Genomic DNA, 18,141 nt, shown 5'->3' with positions numbered 1-18,141 from the left:
ATTTAGGGGCTAGAAAAGAGGTAAAGTACATGATATTCCTGAATGCAGAGATCTTACATTCTGAGCCAAATACGGGAAATAAATGAAACAAGAAGTTGACCCCTCTGGTTTAGGGAGAGAGGGTAGCTAAAATGATAGGATATGCATACTTGGTAATCAGTGCTGATTATAGAAGGAGTGAAGATGGGCCCCTGTTTGAAGTGAAATAATAAGGCAGCTTACTGGGGAGAGATAAATAGAAGAACTTCAAGAAAAGGACCAGATGTCTGCTTGATGGTGCTGGAGAGGAAGAGCTAGTGGGGTCCTTGGAAGGTAACATGGCTGGGTGTGTAGTCTACTGTGAAGCAGCTGAGCAGTGATAGCTGCCCGCCCATATTAAGATAGAAAAGTAAGGTCACTTCAGATTGACCTAAGCTGTAATTGTGCGCTCAAGTAAGTAAACTTAACTTCTGCTAGGCTAATGGCTATGCGCATTCCAGGGGAGTAATTGTTACAATAAAGTATTTTTTTCATACATCTGATTCTATGAAAAGAGATCACTCAGAAATAAAGCATTACGTGTGGAATTTTGAATGGAGTTAGGTATTGTGATCATAAAACTTAAAAGTAGTATTGGCAATAATCACTGAATGTTGATAACAGTACTCTGCTTGTATTCTATAGATTGTAGGCCTGTCTTGAACCTGAACACTAATTTTTTTCCCCTTTGTTTTTTTTTTTTTGTTTGTTTGTTTTTTGAATGTAATGAATGACAATTTTCGTCTTGCTTTCATAAAAACACGCAGAACTCTGATTTTGTTTGTTAGGAAACTTTTCTGATTTTGAAAGTTAGGAAACTTTCATTCAGTCTAATCTAAATAAAAGCTAAAATCTAGGTTATAGGAAATCATAAGAAATTTTTAAAAATATTTAATGTAGCCTTTTTGAGCTTGTCACTCCCGAACCTTGCTGAACTCTGCCATGTCACCTTCTATAGCACTTTAATCCATTATATATGACCGTTCTATAAATTATATAGTGTTCACCCAATACAGATTGAGCCCCTTTGATCTAAGCGCAATCTACCGGAGTGATGTTTTTTGGTTAAGAAATTGTTCTGGAGGTCAGAATAGTTCTGTATAGTTTGGTAACAGGTTTCCTGTATGATTTTGGACAAGTCTTTTGATCACTGTCTGTCATTTATGCCATGCATTCCTTGCAGACATTCTTTTAAAATGTTCATCTGATACTAACATGACGTTAATGGTACCTGTTAGCAGCTCCCTACAGATCAGTAAGGAATGAGATTTTCAAGAGTGCATTACACTGTCTCTTTTGATTTTTCTGAAACTCCCAGTTGCAAAACGTGTAGACGTGATTCTATAGCTCAAGAAATGAAACGGAGACCTGCCTAAGGACCTGGAATACTAAATATGGAGGAAGGCAGTTGATTCTACACCAGATGTCTCTTTTTATACCATCTTTATCTATCCCACAGCTTCTGTCTCTGTGCTACCATTTTCTATTTTTGAATGAGAAAAATAATCTCCTTTAACATATTTCTCTTGTTTTGTGCTTGTCTTCTGCTAACACACTGGACCATGGATGTATTTGCTAAAAACTTTGTAGAGTTCTAGGGCAGTCTGTCTAGCAGATCCACTTGCTTCAAAGCTTTGTATAAAGAACCTAGCTTCTTCTATACTGAATTTGTTTTTGCTTGATTTTTTTTCCTTTTCAAACATGTATGTTTTGTTCTGTTTTTCAAACAAAGTATCTTTTTTTTTTTTTTTTCTGCTCTTCTTTTGCACTGCTTAAGTTTTCCTTTAAGCTCATAGGTTTGTGTTTGTTTGTTTGTTTTTTGTATATTAAGATGTATTCTCCTTTGCCTAGTTTCTGGCAATGCTGTTACTTGACACTGCTTCATATTTTTTATTGCAGCTCTTGCCTACACACTTCATTTGTACTTTGACAGATTCTTATCATGAATTAGAAGACAACAGGAAACAATTTCACTGTGATATGCAAGTTGTTCTCTTTGCGTAGAGGTTCATTACCTATTTGTTCCTTATAATTCCTCAGCGTCATGTGAAGAGAACTAATGAATAAGATGTTTTCTGTTTTGTTGCTCACGGATTTGAATTGTGACTGACAAACGCTTTACTATGTGCAGAATCTCCATCCCTGGAGATATTCAAAAGCTGTCTGGATGTGGTCTAGGTGGCCCTGCTTGAATATTCTGTGGTTGTGTGAAAATTCTAGAACATCTTATGAACTGATGCTATAAATTAGCTTGTAAATCTATGGTATTTATTAATATAAGCATTGACTTTGACGTAATTCTACAGCTGTGAGACAGAACTCAAATGTTGACATCTTTTAATGGCTCCTTTCCTAGTTATGCTTAGTGTCATGATGTATATAGCATGTATGCAAAGTTAGGGGCTCGCAGTATGCACAGGTCTTAAAATTTAAAGGCATATGCATATATGTTCCTGTAGACATCAATAATCTGATTGTACATGCTAGCTTGGAGTTTTCTGGCTGTGTCAAGTTTCCTGTACATCGTGCTTACAGTGTACAGAAGGTATAGGGTTTGCAGAAATGTTCCCGAGAGTATCTGGAATGTTTTGTTTGAAACTTTTATATTGCACTCTACAAACAGGAAAATCTTTTTTTTTTTTTTTCGCTTACTGAAATTCCTTCTCTAGAGATATTTTGCTGTGTCCAGCATTTCAACTGACCATTAGTCTTCACCATAGGAGACATCCTCATTGAGAGGTGCGCACATAATAAGACACTGTGTATATTTTGGATGTAAGACAGGGGTATAAATTACTGCCATTAATGTTCTGACGATAACAAATTGTTATATGTAATCTGCATATGAGAACATCTTCAAAAAGTCATTATCAGACTGCCTGTGTGCCCAGGGGCAATCTTCTACCATAGCATTTCAGTCTTTCAAATTACAAAAAGCTAATATAACTCTTGATGACATTTACAAAAATGTATTATAGCATTTCGTTCAGTCCTCTCACATAAATTTTTCTCAGTGGAGTTAAAGGGAGTTCTGTGTATGTAGGAGCTGCAGGGGCTGGCACTTTTTAAAATCAAAGCCACTTTTTTGTTGTTGTTAAGTCACACCAGTTCAAGAAAATGTTAAGTAATTTTTTTAAAATTTATTTTCTGACTTAAAAGTGCCTCAGCCAATGCAGGTTGTATTTAACTTTCAGTACTCTTTGGCAGAGATTGCACATTCTAAATTTTCGTAGCAAGTTGTTATGTCAGACTTATAAACCCCTGAAAGTTGGCATTTTGTAATGGAGGTGCTGACAAGACCTTTATTACACCAGTACAAATAGACAGCATTTCAATAAATGCTGGTTGTTTTTTTGTGTGTGAGTGATTTTTTTTTCCTTGTAATAGTCTGGTTGTTGCTTTCTGTCACTGTATTTTAAAGTGAACATTATTTAAAACAAAAAAATGTAGTAATAACATTTTTTTTAAAAAGAGCATAATGGAAATACACTGGTATGCCCTGAATTTAGCACACTAACTGTTGTAGCACAGCTTTAGTTTGATAGATCTGAATCCAGATTCAGAATTAAAGGACTGTTATATTATCTACCATTGAATTAGTCTAAATTCTTGTGGTGTGCATGTGCATGTTCCATAGCATCTGGACAGCAAAAATAATCATTTTGGCATGGGGAAGTGGATGTTAATTTGCTTAGTGTGAAACTCGCTTAAATGCCAAAAACACATCACATTTTAAAACCAGAGATGTTCCTACTGAAGTTTTATACTTTGTACTATTGTTTTCATAGTTTAAATTACAGAAAGCAAGATTCAATTCAAACATCTATGATTGTCTTAATTTTCATGAAGACCCTGAACTTTTCCAGATCCAGGAAGTAAGTCACTGAAGTGAGAATTGAAGGACATGTGAGGAAGGTAAAGAACATAGGATGGAGTTCTTGGAACTATTCCATCAGCTAACAGAAGTGGTATAAATTTCATTGAATATGCTTGAGATTTAGCTTTACACACAATAGATTTCTGAATCAATGTAATGTGTAAAACTGTAAATCTCTGTGACCGAAGGGGCTTACATACCTGTCTTTACTTAGTTTCACCTCCTTGACTGCACTTGTAAGTATGCAGTCATGGAAAAAATAAGAATTAATTATCCATCCCTAAAGAGAAATACAGATGGCAAATCCTAGGTATACTTTGGCTTTCTTATTTGTCTTCAAAGTATCTTGCTGGAATCTGGTAAAAAAATAATGGACAGTTCTTGGTTTAAATGCAAAATATTGCCTTTATTCTATCAAAGCATTACAATACACAGTATTACATTCTGAAACTTTTTGGTTAAAATAACAAGATAATAGAATTAACTAGAATATGTAGATTTCAAAAATGATCCATCAGTCTATGCAAATTTCTGTGTTAATAATGAATTTTTAATGCTAAGCACATTTGACAGACATTTCATCTCTCTTTCTAAACTAGAGCTTGGCAACCTGCATTAATTCTTATACTTTACAGATGTAACATTCAATGCACATGCCATGTAGTGATGTGATCCGAATAAAGTAAAGCATGTCAAAGCAATGTGATTATTAGTAAACAAGTTTGTGGCTGGCTTGTTGAATACAGACGAGAAAAATGAGAGGCAAAAGCCAGTGCTGTTTTAGCATCTCTTGCATCTTCAGCGGTCTGAATTTGCTTCAGATTATGGAAGTGTCAATCACAACTGGCATCAGGGAACTTGGAGGAGATAAATGGGCAAAAAATCAGAGTAGGTGAGATTAAAATCATGGAAGTAGGGTGCCATTCAGTGAGAACAGTGGTGATTGTATAGCTTAAACAGACCCAGAGCCCAAGGTTTCCTTTTTTGACTTGCCGTTAGTAAATTGCCTTGTATATTAACAAGAGAGAGAGGTATTATGTCCTGATTATTTTTCTGCCCTGTTAATAGTAAAATTAGTATTATTTCAGACAACACATGCTTCAACATCATTATTTCATTAGCAGGGATTTCCTATCCTTCCTTCAGTGGGTTAAAAAAAAACAAAGTACAAAATGCAATAGTTGCTGCTAGACGGCAAGTGACCATATAGCTAGGTATGATTATAGCTCTGCTGGACTAAAGGTCAAAGGAAAGTTTTAGAATACTTAAGAGACAATTATCTAAAGTTCAGACTTTTCCAAAGGAATAGAACTAAAAATTATGCAGACTATTATCTAAAGTTCACATTTTTCAAAGGAAAAAGGTAGGAGGAAATGCCGATTCCATCACTTTGCTTCTATTTGCCTGGGTTTTGGTGGTTTATTTTATTGTTATTATTAATTATATCAAGAATTTATTTACTGCAAGTTCTGCATCAAAGTAATGTGATTATTCCCCCTTCAAGTAATTTCAACATGAGTGAGGTATTCTACATGATGAAATATTTTGTTCATAATTCAAAATTCTCAGCAGCACTTTTTATATCAGCAGAGGAATACATGCCCTGGAAATGTGCTTAGTTACTTTATTCACTGGTAGATTCAGCAGTTCCATTCTGGACGAATAAGCTGTTATTATTTAGGCCAATTGGTAAAGTAAAAAAAAAAAAAAAAAGATACTATATAATATAGTATATACTACATTTTCCAATTCTTCACCTCGTCAATATATTTTCTCTCATGAAATAGTTTTTTCCTGTGTTCTTATTGGTGTTTTAAATGATTCCAGAAACTCTAGATTTCTAGAAACACAAAAATTCATTAAGGTGTTTGATAGTGTGTCATAGGCATGTTTTGTAAATTGCCATTATATCTCAGTATGGTGCAGCAGAGACACTTTGATCAGTCAGCTGAAATTTTATAGCACAAAAACTTTTTTCTTTTGAACCTGATGTCTGCTATCAAACATGATAGCAGTCATCAATCTACTTTTTTTAAGACATCACAGATTTTTGACATTCATGAAAAGCAAGTCAGTTTGAAATGCCTGTGAATGTTTCAGTGTCCGTATGATTTGGTTAATATAAGTCAGAATATACTTTAAAAACAGCATCTTTTTATTTTCAGCTTATTTTATAAGCCTTCTACTTGAACAAAACATTTACGCATTCACTATAAAAATTAGGCAAAGGACCATCTTCTTTGTACACTGCTGTTCAATGGGATTTTTTTTTTTTTAATTTTGAGATACTCTCTCCTCAAGGAAGATACTCATGAACATGTGTAAAATGACACATGAAATGTATATACATATGTATGTATGTTAATATGTATCCATAAGTTTTCATAAAAAATGTATTTGGTGTATATGTACATCAATGTTGAAAATGCTGAGTTTAATCATGAAACAAAATCATTATGCTAATGAACAAATAGTTTTTTCTTCACCTGCTAAAGACTGGCAAACTTTTAACAAGCAAACTTAGAATCATAGAACCTGTAGCCATAGAAGTGGTTTGGGTTCGAAGGATCCTTGAAGATCACATAGTTCCAACTCCCTGCCAAGGGCAGGGACACCTCCCACCAGACCAGGTTGTCCAGGGCCCCATCCAGCCTGGCCTTGAACACCTCCAGGGATGGGGCATCCACAGCTTCTTTGGGTAACCTCTTCTAGGGCCTTTTTAAAATTAGCAGGAAGTATCGCAGTAAGGATGTTCTTGCTGCTCTTTTACTTGTGCCAAAGGACTGTCTATATTACAGAAAATCTGGTTTTAAACTAAAAAATGCACACGAACTCCCCTTAAGCTAATTATTTCAGAAAATAATTTCAAAGATAACTCTAATAAACATAAAGAAACATACTTCTCTGTGGTTCTAGAATTTCCAGCTGTAAAGTTTCCAATTAAAACTTTCCTTCTTCATGTGACGTATCCAGCACAGATTTCTACCACAAAGTCCTTAATACCGTTAATGATTTGATTTTTCTGAGAAAATTATAAAAGAGAGAGGAAAAAAAAAAAGAAAGAAAAATAGCTATGTAGGTGAAGGTTGCACCGCAGGTTACTCCACTGATCTCAGAATATTAAAGAGCTCATCAGGGAATTAAAGAATTGCAATAGTGTGTGCAAAGAAAATGACACTTGGATATAAACTGACTGCTTCTATTTTTTTTTACTTTTGTTCTATCATTTTATTGTCTGACTTAAAATTGCAACATGCATGTCTTGTACAAAAGTGGAAGATGAAGTCAACTCGTGCTTGTTGATTTCACATCTGTCTTGATGTCAATGACGTTAAAGCATTGATATCACTCATTCCCAACAAATAGAAAAGTTGCTTTGGATTAAAATCATTACATTTACATTCTCTCAAAATCTTTCATCCAAGAACCTCAAAAGAGTTCAGGGGTTTTGAGAACAGTGGAGAATCTGCAAGAAGCACTTGGCACAGTTTTAAGCATGCCCTCAGTTATGCTTATTCAAACTACTTCTGCCTAGAAATCACACTGGGTATCTCAGGAAGACCTACCACACTCATTCTTTGTTTCAGCTGTGAGGGAGATATTCCCACAACAGTCTATGTCATGGTTGTTATACAAATCTGCTTGTAGACAGAACTAGTAGAAATGGACTCACAAGAAAAATAAAATGCATTCATTGAACTAGCTTTAAATCAAGATTTGGCGAAAGCTGTAAGTTGCTGTTAGTTACTTTGCTACAGTACTGCCAGTAAGAACTCGGTTAAATAACAGTGTCTGACAGTTTTGTTCTCTAGTTACTCATTAGTTTTTAACTTCCTTCTTTTTGGAAAAAATATTCCCTGATAAGGATCAACTCTGAATGTTTCTAAATGTTTCTTTGTTACATATGATGGAAAATGATTTAGCCATTCAGAAAACAACAAAAAACTTCAAAATACAAAATACAAAAAAAAAGAAAAATCAGACGTTGTTTCCTTTATTTTGTGGGGACCAATGTGAATTAGTTGAATGAATTATTATTATACCAGAATGATGCTTTAACATAGATATCTTACAGTGTGATCCACTTATATTGTGGTGTCCTGATCATCTCTTTTGTATCAATTGTAAATTTATGAAACTGAGAGTTAGCTACAGATGTACATAATTGATTTGGATTTATGTTTAAAAAATGGTAAAAATGAGCTGTGGGTCCAAAATGTAGTTATGTATTCCTGGAGCTGTGTATTCTGACTTCACACTGATGAAAAAAATTGTGAGGAGTTAAGGCAATTATTAAGATCACTTAACTTGCACTATTCCTTAAGCTTGCACAACAGAATATAGCTCCTGTGGAATTTAATAGGACTCTGGCATTTTGATGAAGTTCTTCAATCCTTTTCCTCGTAAAAGGGTACAGAATTAAGGAAGCTCATGTTCACAGATTCACAGATTTTTCTAGGTTGGAAGAGACCTCAAGATCATCGAGTCCAACCTCCAACCTAACACTAAGTACTCCACTAAACCATATCCCTAAGCTCTACATCTAAACGTCTTTTAAAGACCTCCAGGGATGGTGACTCCACCACCTCCCTGGGCAGCCCGTTCCAATGCTTAATAACCCTTTCGGTAAAGAAGTACTTCCTAACATCCAACCTAAAACTCCCCTGTCGCAACTTTAGCCCATTCCCCCTCGTCCTGTCACCAGGCACGTAGGAGAACAGACCAACCCCCACCTCTCTACAGCCTCCTTTCAGGTAACTGTAGAGAGCGATGAGGTCGCCCCTGAGCCTCCTCTTCTCCAGGCTGAACAAGCCCAGCTCCCTCAGCCGCTCCTCGTAAGACTTGTTCTCCAGACCCCTCACCAGCTTGGTCGCCCTTCTCTGGACAAGTTGATACTGAGAATGTCAAAGGACCTTCTGAATATACCTCACTGAGTGGAGGTAAAGACTTAGTGTCTCTCTGCCTGTAGCAGGTTACCTCAGAGTTCTATTAACAGAGAGGGTTGGGTTTTTTTGCCCATGTGTAATTTTCCTTGTTTTGCTAAAAGTAACATGAATAAATAAGTAACCTGAACAGCGCTGTAATGAAGGATCAGCAGGTTAATTGGAAAGATGAGTGGAAAGTGATTGTCCCCTCTCCTGCTGAGCACCTGCTGCCAAGTTAATTCATGCAGCAGTGCTGGAGGTTATTCCTGGAGGAGATTCCTGCTGTTTTGTCAGCTATGGGTAAGGAGAATGTCCTCAGAGAGGAGAAAGCAAATCAGATAAATTGAGTTTATTGCTAATCAGCTGCTAGGATTTATTTGCAAGCTCTAGGAATCGACTAAAAAGCCAATTGGAGAGTCATTGTTCTCCATTCAAGGGTCACATCTCCGGTGACACCAAGGGATATCTTTATTTATTTATTTTACATTTCCTATTGGCTATATCTTATTGCCAGTTTCCTGCCTGGGCACAACAAATGCAACTTTTGTCTAGCACAGCAGTTGTTAACAAAACAAATCTCTGTTTAAAAAAAGGAAAAGTTTATTCTCTCTCTTCTTGTCTTGCACCTCTTCTTACGTGATACTAACTGTTCAGCCATTATAACTTCTTTTACAATTAAATAATTCAGATAAATGTCCCAAATATCTTGATCATCTTTTGCTTATTTTTATCTTATTTCTTCTGAACTGGAATTGATAACCACTACGGGTACTGGATAGTTTCTTACACACGTGATAGCCTCACTCACTGGCAGAAATAGGCACCTTATTTTCTCCATCCCACTTCCTTCCTCTTGTTTTTGTCTGCCTTCTTCTCTGTGTCTGTTATACTACTCTTCATTTTTTGCTTTCTTTTACTCTCTGATTCGGGCTTATTAGAGTTTTCTGAACCAGGCAGAATAGCAGTGAGTGGGTCAGAAAGTGAAGCCGACACCAACATGAGCAGATTCTGGTTTTCATTTCTCCCTAATCCAGGTGCCATACATCTTCTGTGTATCTGTAAAGGGCAGAGATGCTGGAGCTCTGCATATCAATCCTGTCCTCCAGCTGGGACAGATAAGGGCTGTACCAGGCTAAATGGAACAGGCTGTATTAGTATGGATTTCTAGAATATGAGAAGTCACTGTGTAAAATAACTGTAAAAGTCTCTGGAGTCCTGAATAAATGACTACAGATGTAGCAATATTCTAAGTGGGACTTCTTGCACAGAGAGAGATGGAAATTGAACCTCACCCATTTTTTTCTTTTTCATCTTTTCAAAGGTTAAAGTAAAAGAATTAAGGATGCTGAGATATTTTTAATTTTGCAGGAGAAAGTCAAATGGGCAGATAAATTTATTTTTTTCAGTATTTGAAAAAGGGGGTGTTGAGCAGGAAAAGAATGCTACTACTTTAAAAAAAATGCACCTTTTACAATAGGTTTGATAATCACTTATTTTGGTAAAAGCTATCCACACCAGTATTCAGCAAAACCTAGCAACAAAATTATTTTTCTAATGTAATATAATGTAACGTTCCTTGCATGACAGCTAGAAAGCAATTATGACACTGGGAGTGGGGAGTGGTTTAATTTGCATATGTATGTTTTAAATCTCTGATACATTCTACCAGCAGGAAGGAGTGTAGTTTTTGCTTAATTCTAAAGGTGTGCTAATTGTTGGCTTGAAATATACTTGCCTTTTCCACTGCATTATAGTGGCAGATATAATTGGTTATCATCGAGGAGGTTGGTTCTATCTGAGTTGTCAGAATTCTTAAGAGCCTCGTACCTGAAATTTATCTTTAGTAAACACATACATTTCCTTTAATTCTAAAAAGGGCACAAGGAAGGACTGGACTTATCGATTTAGCTCCAAGGTGCTATCAGTTTTGATGTGACTGTTTCTAGCTTGAATAGATAGAAACTGTGGATTCCTGAAGAATAAATAAATAAATAAATAAATAAATAAACAAACCTTTTTGTTTGGCAAGGGAATTCTGAAATTCTCATATGCATACTGCTTTACAAAGTAGTTGATTTACACGTAGATCTTTATTATGTATTCTAGGTGCTATGAAAAACTCTCAAACCATTGCATAACCTGCAATATAAGTTTTAGTAAGAACGTCTCTAGGTTGCATAAGCGTTATTGGTTGTTGATTCCACCATGGAAGGGATACAGGAAGACTGCAGAATCAAAGACCCTGAACTCCAAAAGAGGCCTATTTGAAGTTAAATTCAGTAGTCACTGAATGAGAAAACAAGCCTTCTGTTTTATTTTGTACGAGACAATTCTCCCATGTTCTTACATAACTGTCCTAGTTTCAGTTAGGACAGAGTTAATTTTCCTCCTAGTAGCTGGTAGGGTGCTATGTTTTGGATTAGGATGAGAAGAGTGCTGGTAACATGCTGACGTTTTAATTGTTGCAGAGCAGTGCTTACACCAGGCCAAGGACTTTTCAGCTTCTCGCTCTGTCCTGCCAGCGGGCAGGCTGGGGGTGCAGCAGGAGCTGGGAGGGGACAGACCCAGGACAGCTGACCCCAACTGGCCAAAGGGGGATTCCATACCATCTGACGTCATGCTAAACAATATATAGGGGTGGCTGGCCGGGGTGGGGGGCCGGCTGCTCGGGGATAGGCTGGGCATCGGTCAGCGGGTGGTGAGCAATTGCATTGTGCATCACTTGTTTCGCACACATTATTATTAGTAGTACTATTATTATTACTATTATTATTGTTATTGTTTTGTTATTATTATTATTTTCCTGTCTTAATAAACTGTCTTTGTCTCAACTCACCGGCTTCACTTTCCCGTTTCTCTCCCCCATCCCAGAGAGCGAGGGAGGAGGTTGAGCGAATGGCTGTGTGGTGTTTAGCTGCCGGCTGGGTTAAACCACAACAAAAACAAATGATCTTTCTTTATCTTTTGTTCTACGGCAGTAATAAATTAGCTATAGGAGTTACTCACTGATTGATAACTTGATATAAATTCACACCATGATAATGTTTAGAATTTTTTCATTACATTCTGCAATCGTTGTGTTCTGTAAAAACCTTTATTCCTTACTAATATGCATCCTTAAGAGAACATCAAGAATAAAATATTGCATCTAAAATTTATTTTTGGATGTGAAAAATGTCTTTACAGTATTAGCTTCATCAATGTTTTCCCCTTCTCCCTTCTCTGCATCTTTCTCTGTTTTTCGTAGTCCATTGCCAGCTCTTCAGAGCATACATGTGTCTTTTATGTTGGGGTAGTAATACATGCTGCACAAATACCATGGACTGTCAGAAATGTTACTGATGATCCCAGTCAGTACAAATCAAACATCTATAAACTATTTTGTGTTTCCAGGGGAGTACCTGACCAGTACAAAGGTCAAAGTAGACACAAAGCTTTCTTACAGTCTCTGTATGTATATGCACACACATGTTGCACTTCAGCTACCTTATTTTTTTAAGCTCAATAAATGTAAACAAATCAGTGTCTTGCATATTTGATACTCTTACTAAACGTGGTTTATACCTAAGAATGTTGGCACATACAAGATCATTGATGTTTGAAAGGAATATGTTGTTAAATGGCTAGAATCTATAAATACCTAAAGGCACTAGAAAATCTCAAGTATTGACCCAGGAATTTGATTCAGAAACTACCCATAAATTAAAAGACTGATTTAGATTCTTACAACTAAACACAATAGAATTCACATGGTTGCTCTACAACTCTATTCTTAATTCATTAAAGTGAACAATTAGAATTAATAGTATTTAAAATAGTATTTAAAGTATAGATGCCACATTGTATGGAATTATTCAAGGAGTTATATTTTAATAATTCTGATGGTCAAACAGAACTGAGTGATTCTGAGAAGTTTAACTGTGTATGAGAAAAAGAAAGAGGACAAAAAACACATGTATAATTAATGAGTCAAATGTTCAGTTTGATACACATAGAAAAGGCAAATGTCTGTATTTGCCAGTAAATGGACTGAGTCTTAATACTGGCACAGCCACAGCCATTGCTGTATTTAACTGTAAGGCTAAGCTTAAGTAGCTAAATGGGCCTCTGTTGGCAGCCTGTAAGTTCAACCTAATACATTACTGAAGTGGTGTAAGACCATTCTGAAGAAAGAAGACAAACACATCTAAGTAAAAACAAGTATACATACATATACATTGTGCAAATCCCTCATCTTCTCACCTTTTTTTTTCTCTGTACTAATTGTATACTTCTGACCACTGTTACCAGTCAAGTGGGTAGTAGTATATATGTTGTAAGTGCTGATAGAGAGTAACTTTACGTCTAGGTAAGATACCACATAGTCAGGACACCTGTATAAGTTTTTAAAATTAAGTATCTGCATGTGTCCAGAGGTAAAAATGTCCTGGATTCATTTCCTCTGGCTGTCTTCATAGAAATACATTCTGTTTTGTTTTGATTTGATTTGTTTTCATCAAGTTATGGAGACCTAAAAAATGTTTAGGTCACTGAAAATTAGGCCTACAACTTTTAATACATTCAGTTTTCCTTTGTCTTTATATTGCTTATTAATAAAAATGAAGAATATTTTGTTGCAGAATGAAATGTGCAATTTCTGATTATAATGCATGGGACGTTTGCTTTAATTGATGAATGTGCTTTGTTTGGATTACTTTAACATATCATTTCTCTTTTGTTTTCCTGGTTGAATTTTTATGACTGTGTGACTTGAAAAATACTGATGAATCCTGATGGGAAGACATCTGTAGGGATGTATGCAGAGAAGACAGTGAGGAGTTGTCATTATGATCATTCCACTTGACACAAGACAATGCCTATGTTGCAGTCATTCATTTTTGGGCATGGGAAGCCAGACAGGAAAGGGAAGGATTTCTCTATCAAACACTGACAGTATGATGGGTATAATAAAGCATATACGTGTTTGTGTAGAGGTTTTTCTGAATGTATCAAGAAAAAGCAGTTACGTGGTAAAATAATGCAAATTTTCCCTCTTACAGATAATACTCTCAGCATTTTGGCAAAGCACAGTGGATTCAGCAGGCAGAAGCAAGAAGTATACCTACTGCCAATCATAATAAGTGATAGTGGAAATCCTCCCATGAGCAGCACTAGCACTCTTACTATTCGAGTCTGTGGTTGCAGCAGTGATGGAATTGTCCAGTCCTGTAATGTTGAAGCATACGTACTTCCCATTGGACTCAGCATGGGAGCCCTAATTGCAATATTAGCATGCATCATTTTGCTGCTAGGTATGTATTCATTTCACAGCCTGGTGTTCAAAATTTTTCTGATTCATAGGTGGCTGTAAATAAGCAAAGAAGTCACATACAAGGATGTATTATCTAATACAATGTGATGCACAGTAGTACTGAAAAGCTTGTCGTACAAAGCAAAGTATCAGTCTGAAGGAGTTTTATATATGTTACATAATAAACAGGTATCAATTATGAAACCAAAAAAAAAATCATGTATGTTAAGTAGAAACGTGAACAGAGTGTATACTACACAAGTTGGAAAATATGTTTGTTGTATCTTCAAGGCTTGTATGAGTTTATTCTGGATTGTAATGGCATAAGAGGTATTACAGTTTTACAAGGTAAGAAACTGTATATTTTAATTAAATATACAACATCTGTATATGACGTCAAGTCAGGGATAGAACAGTGAAGGTCTGTTTCTGCACTTTGTGTCTTTGCTTTTAGCATTTGGGATTTCAGCATTAAATTGCAAAAACAACGAAGTATAACCTACTTAGAGCTTTTTATGCATCTGTCCATGATTGTGAAACTGATGTATCTAAGATCTTTTTTCTTCCTTACTGTCTTATTCTCTCTTCAATTCTATAAGAAGGACCGATTTCCATACATCATTAGAGCTCTGTTTTCAGAAAAAAAACCTCTAATTTTTGAAAAGTCCATCCTTAGTGTAGATCATTATGAACTAATGTTCAAGTGAGTGATGATAGCTTGACTTAACCTATGTCTGTAGTTTTTCCAAAGGGAAAAGTTGTCAAAATTTGAGATTCAAAGATGGAAGTACACATCTTATTGCTTGCACAAAATTGAGCTTCAAATGTAAATATGAGCTGATAATACAAAACTAGAGGACTAACCAGAGGTTCTGATCAGATTTTTATCACTTGAGTGGGGTTGAAGTTACAGACCTTTCAGCTTTTCTCTACCCCTATTACTCTTATTTTCACAAAAAGCAATTATCATCATCCCTAACTGTGCTTAACATGTATCGCTTTGATTAGAATTTTTTTACCTAATCAGCCTATGATGCTTTCTTTGCAGTCATTGTGGTGCTGTTTGTAACACTAAGAAGACATAAGAATGAGCCCCTAATCATCAAAGATGATGAAGATGTGAGGGAAAATATTATTCGCTATGATGATGAAGGAGGTGGAGAAGAAGATACAGAGGCTTTTGACATTGCAACTTTGCAAAATCCAGATGGAATTAATGGATTTTTGCCTCGTAAGGATATTAAGCCTGATCTTCAATTTATGCCCAGGCAGGGTCTTGCACCTGTTCCTAATGGTGTCGATGTTGATGAATTTATTAATGTAAGGCTTCACGAAGCTGATAACGATCCCACGGCTCCACCATATGACTCGATCCAGATTTATGGCTATGAAGGAAGAGGGTCAGCGGCTGGTTCCCTTAGCTCATTGGAGTCTTCTGCATCAGACTCAGACCAGAATTTTGACTACCTCAGTGAATGGGGTCCTCGCTTTAAAAGACTTGGAGAACTTTACTCAGTTGGAGAAAGTGACAAAGAAACTTGACAGTGGATTACAACCTTTTTCACTGTTGACTTAATGATCATGTAATATTCTAGGGCCACTACTGTTAGTTAAAACTAATGTGGCTTTTTGTTTTAGAGGCAAGTTTAGCGCCAGTCATCTATAAAATCAACTACATTGTAATGTTGAACCAAATAAAAAAAGTATATGTTAGGAGGTTAAGTCTTGTGGAGTGTGAAGTAAAGTATGTGGAGTGTCTAGAAGTCTTTGGATATTTGATATTCACTTGACCACTCTGAAGATGGAGATTTGGATCTTTGATTATCTTCAGTGAATTGAAAAGAATGAAAAGAAATTGGTGCTTTCTTAGAAAATGGACTTGCAGGGATTTTGCTGTTGAACAGTAGCTCCTGCCAGTATGTGTAAAGCTAATGGTTTGTTTCTGCATTGCCAACAAAGATCCCGCCACAGAAATGTTAAAAGCAATATTTTGGTCTTCTTAGCAATGCTGAATAGAAATAGCATGGTAAATCCTTACTGGCTTCTACTGTGCAGTGACCATACATTGTACATACAGTAATTGTTGGCCACGTAACCACAGACTGAATATCATCTTTAAATATTGTGTCAAGCCTTAAAATATTCACATGTTCTTAATCCATTCCAGTGATGGGTAATAAATACTACTAATGTGCAGAGATTCAGATGCAGGGGTACAAAACCTTGCTTTACAAAAGGATCTTTTTCTAGAAGGATCGATCCTGTGCTTCGTCTTCTGAACGGAAAGAAAAAACCGTGAAAGGGGATGGACTTGCATATATGAAAGAATTGCTGATTTTATTGCTAAAGATCGAATTTATTTGTTTAATCTTTGAAATAAATATTTTATTGATGTCCATTACAGCTTTTATTTATTAAGACTGATAATCTATAGAGTAAGATTATAAAGAAAACTAAATTATATCCATTAATTTTTTTCTATATATAATGAATGTTTAATACATGTACATTTTGAAAAGAAAAAGGACAAATTGTTGCAGGTTAAAGCAGTAACCTCTCCATTTGCAGTAGCTGAATTTTAAGAGAATGCTGGCAGGAATAAAACTTTCCCAGAGAAAAACTTTTGACAGTTTTATATCTTCTTCATAAATCTAGTACCTGGTGTTTTTAATACAAGCACAAACAGCTGGAAGTAAACTGGTTCATGTGAATATTTAAACTATAGACTTTTAGAAATCCACACATAACACAGTACAGTAAAAAACATGCTTATAGTTCTCCACTGTATTAGAGCAGGAACCAGTGTGTACATAATTTTACTGCTTATGTTATTAGCATTTCTTTTCTATAATATTCATAGTGATGCACCAGGGCTCTTGCACACAGAGAAAGAACAGCACTAGAAGCTGCAAGCATACTCAATTTGTAATGCAAACTTGCCATTTAGAAGTAGCAATTGTATAATAAAACTATGTATTACATGCAAATCATTTTAATTTTCTACTTTGTTTTGATGCTATATTATTGTTTGTTTATTTACTCCATGTATTGTATTCAGAGAAACTCCTGTATTGTTTCCTACTTTGTGAAATATATTTTTATAAATACTTTTCTTGTTATTGCTTTCCTTTCAGTTTTACCTGTATACTGCAGAAAGGAATCTCCCTGAAAAACTTCATAATCTGTGGAGGAATATAGTTTCTCCAAAATCATTTATTTATTCGATGAATACAATCAAAATAAAAAGAATAACGTTTGAAGCACTTTTTGATAGTGTTTGGAGCATTAGATATGCAGCAGCCTGTGACCGCAGGAGTTATGTGTGTCTAATTCACTGCACCATGCTGAAAAATAACCTCATACTTTTTTTTTTTTTTCCAAGTATTACTAGTAAAAACAATACCTTATTTTTAAGTTCCTCAGTAATGTTAATTCTGCAAACAAAAACATATTAACACATTTTGCCTATAGTTCAAAATGGAAACGTTGACTTTGCTTCATCTACAGCATGACTGATTTTAATGACTGCAGTTTGTGGACAACTAATAAGCTAGCACCAGTATTTACTTCAAAGATTTTACTGAACGAGTGATCTATCCAATTCATTTAAGTTATACTGTATTCAAAAATTTTGTCTCTGAATAACTTTATCTAGCACTTTAGGTAATACTATAACCTAAACAGTGAAGTCATCTAAAGATGGAAAAGGAGCAATCATCAAGACTTGAATGAAGTCAAATATATTTATATAAGAGACTGTAACAGCAGCCGAACATGTTCTTACTAATCTTGTACCAAGTGCCAGGGTGTTCTGAATTGCCATGGTAGCGTATAGTAGCGTAAATGCAAAGTCTGATTTGAAAGTTACACTGAGGCAATTTCTAGTCCACATCACAACCCTGGGAGCAACAGAAGATGCTGTGAGATACAGATCACATTATTTTCTATAGTCACAGAAGCATTTAGGACAAGTAGCTCTGACTAGGAGTTATAGCATACACTGTAGAGTTTTGCAAAGCTCCTTTGTAGGA

At 35.7% G+C, this 18,141-nt stretch overlaps 1 protein-coding gene across 4 annotated transcripts in view; it reads left to right on the top strand.

Moving 5' to 3' along the window:
- Positions 1–17,619, top strand: part of CDH8 (cadherin 8) — a 148,884-nt gene extending 131,265 nt beyond the window's left edge. Inside the window, exons 3-4 of one of the 4 annotated variants that reach the window (XM_048068932.2) lie at positions 13,860–14,111; positions 15,159–17,619. In XM_048068932.2, the coding sequence (XP_047924889.1) occupies positions 13,860–14,111; positions 15,159–15,652 (746 nt within the window). In that variant the 3' untranslated portion in view covers positions 15,653–17,619. Of the gene's footprint in view, positions 1–13,859; positions 14,112–15,158 lie in introns of those variants that run through there. The other 3 variants (XM_048068930.2, XM_048068929.2, XM_048068931.2) reach the window with 3 other exon arrangements.
- The last annotated feature ends 522 nt before the right edge of the window (positions 17,620–18,141 follow it).

This window comes from Anser cygnoides, chromosome 12 (genome assembly GCF_040182565.1).
Source record: "Anser cygnoides isolate HZ-2024a breed goose chromosome 12, Taihu_goose_T2T_genome, whole genome shotgun sequence".
Lineage (NCBI taxonomy): Eukaryota > Metazoa > Chordata > Aves > Anseriformes > Anatidae > Anser > Anser cygnoides.
The sequence above is the reverse complement of the archived record's forward strand: the minus strand, read 5'-3'. Positions and strand labels throughout refer to the sequence as shown.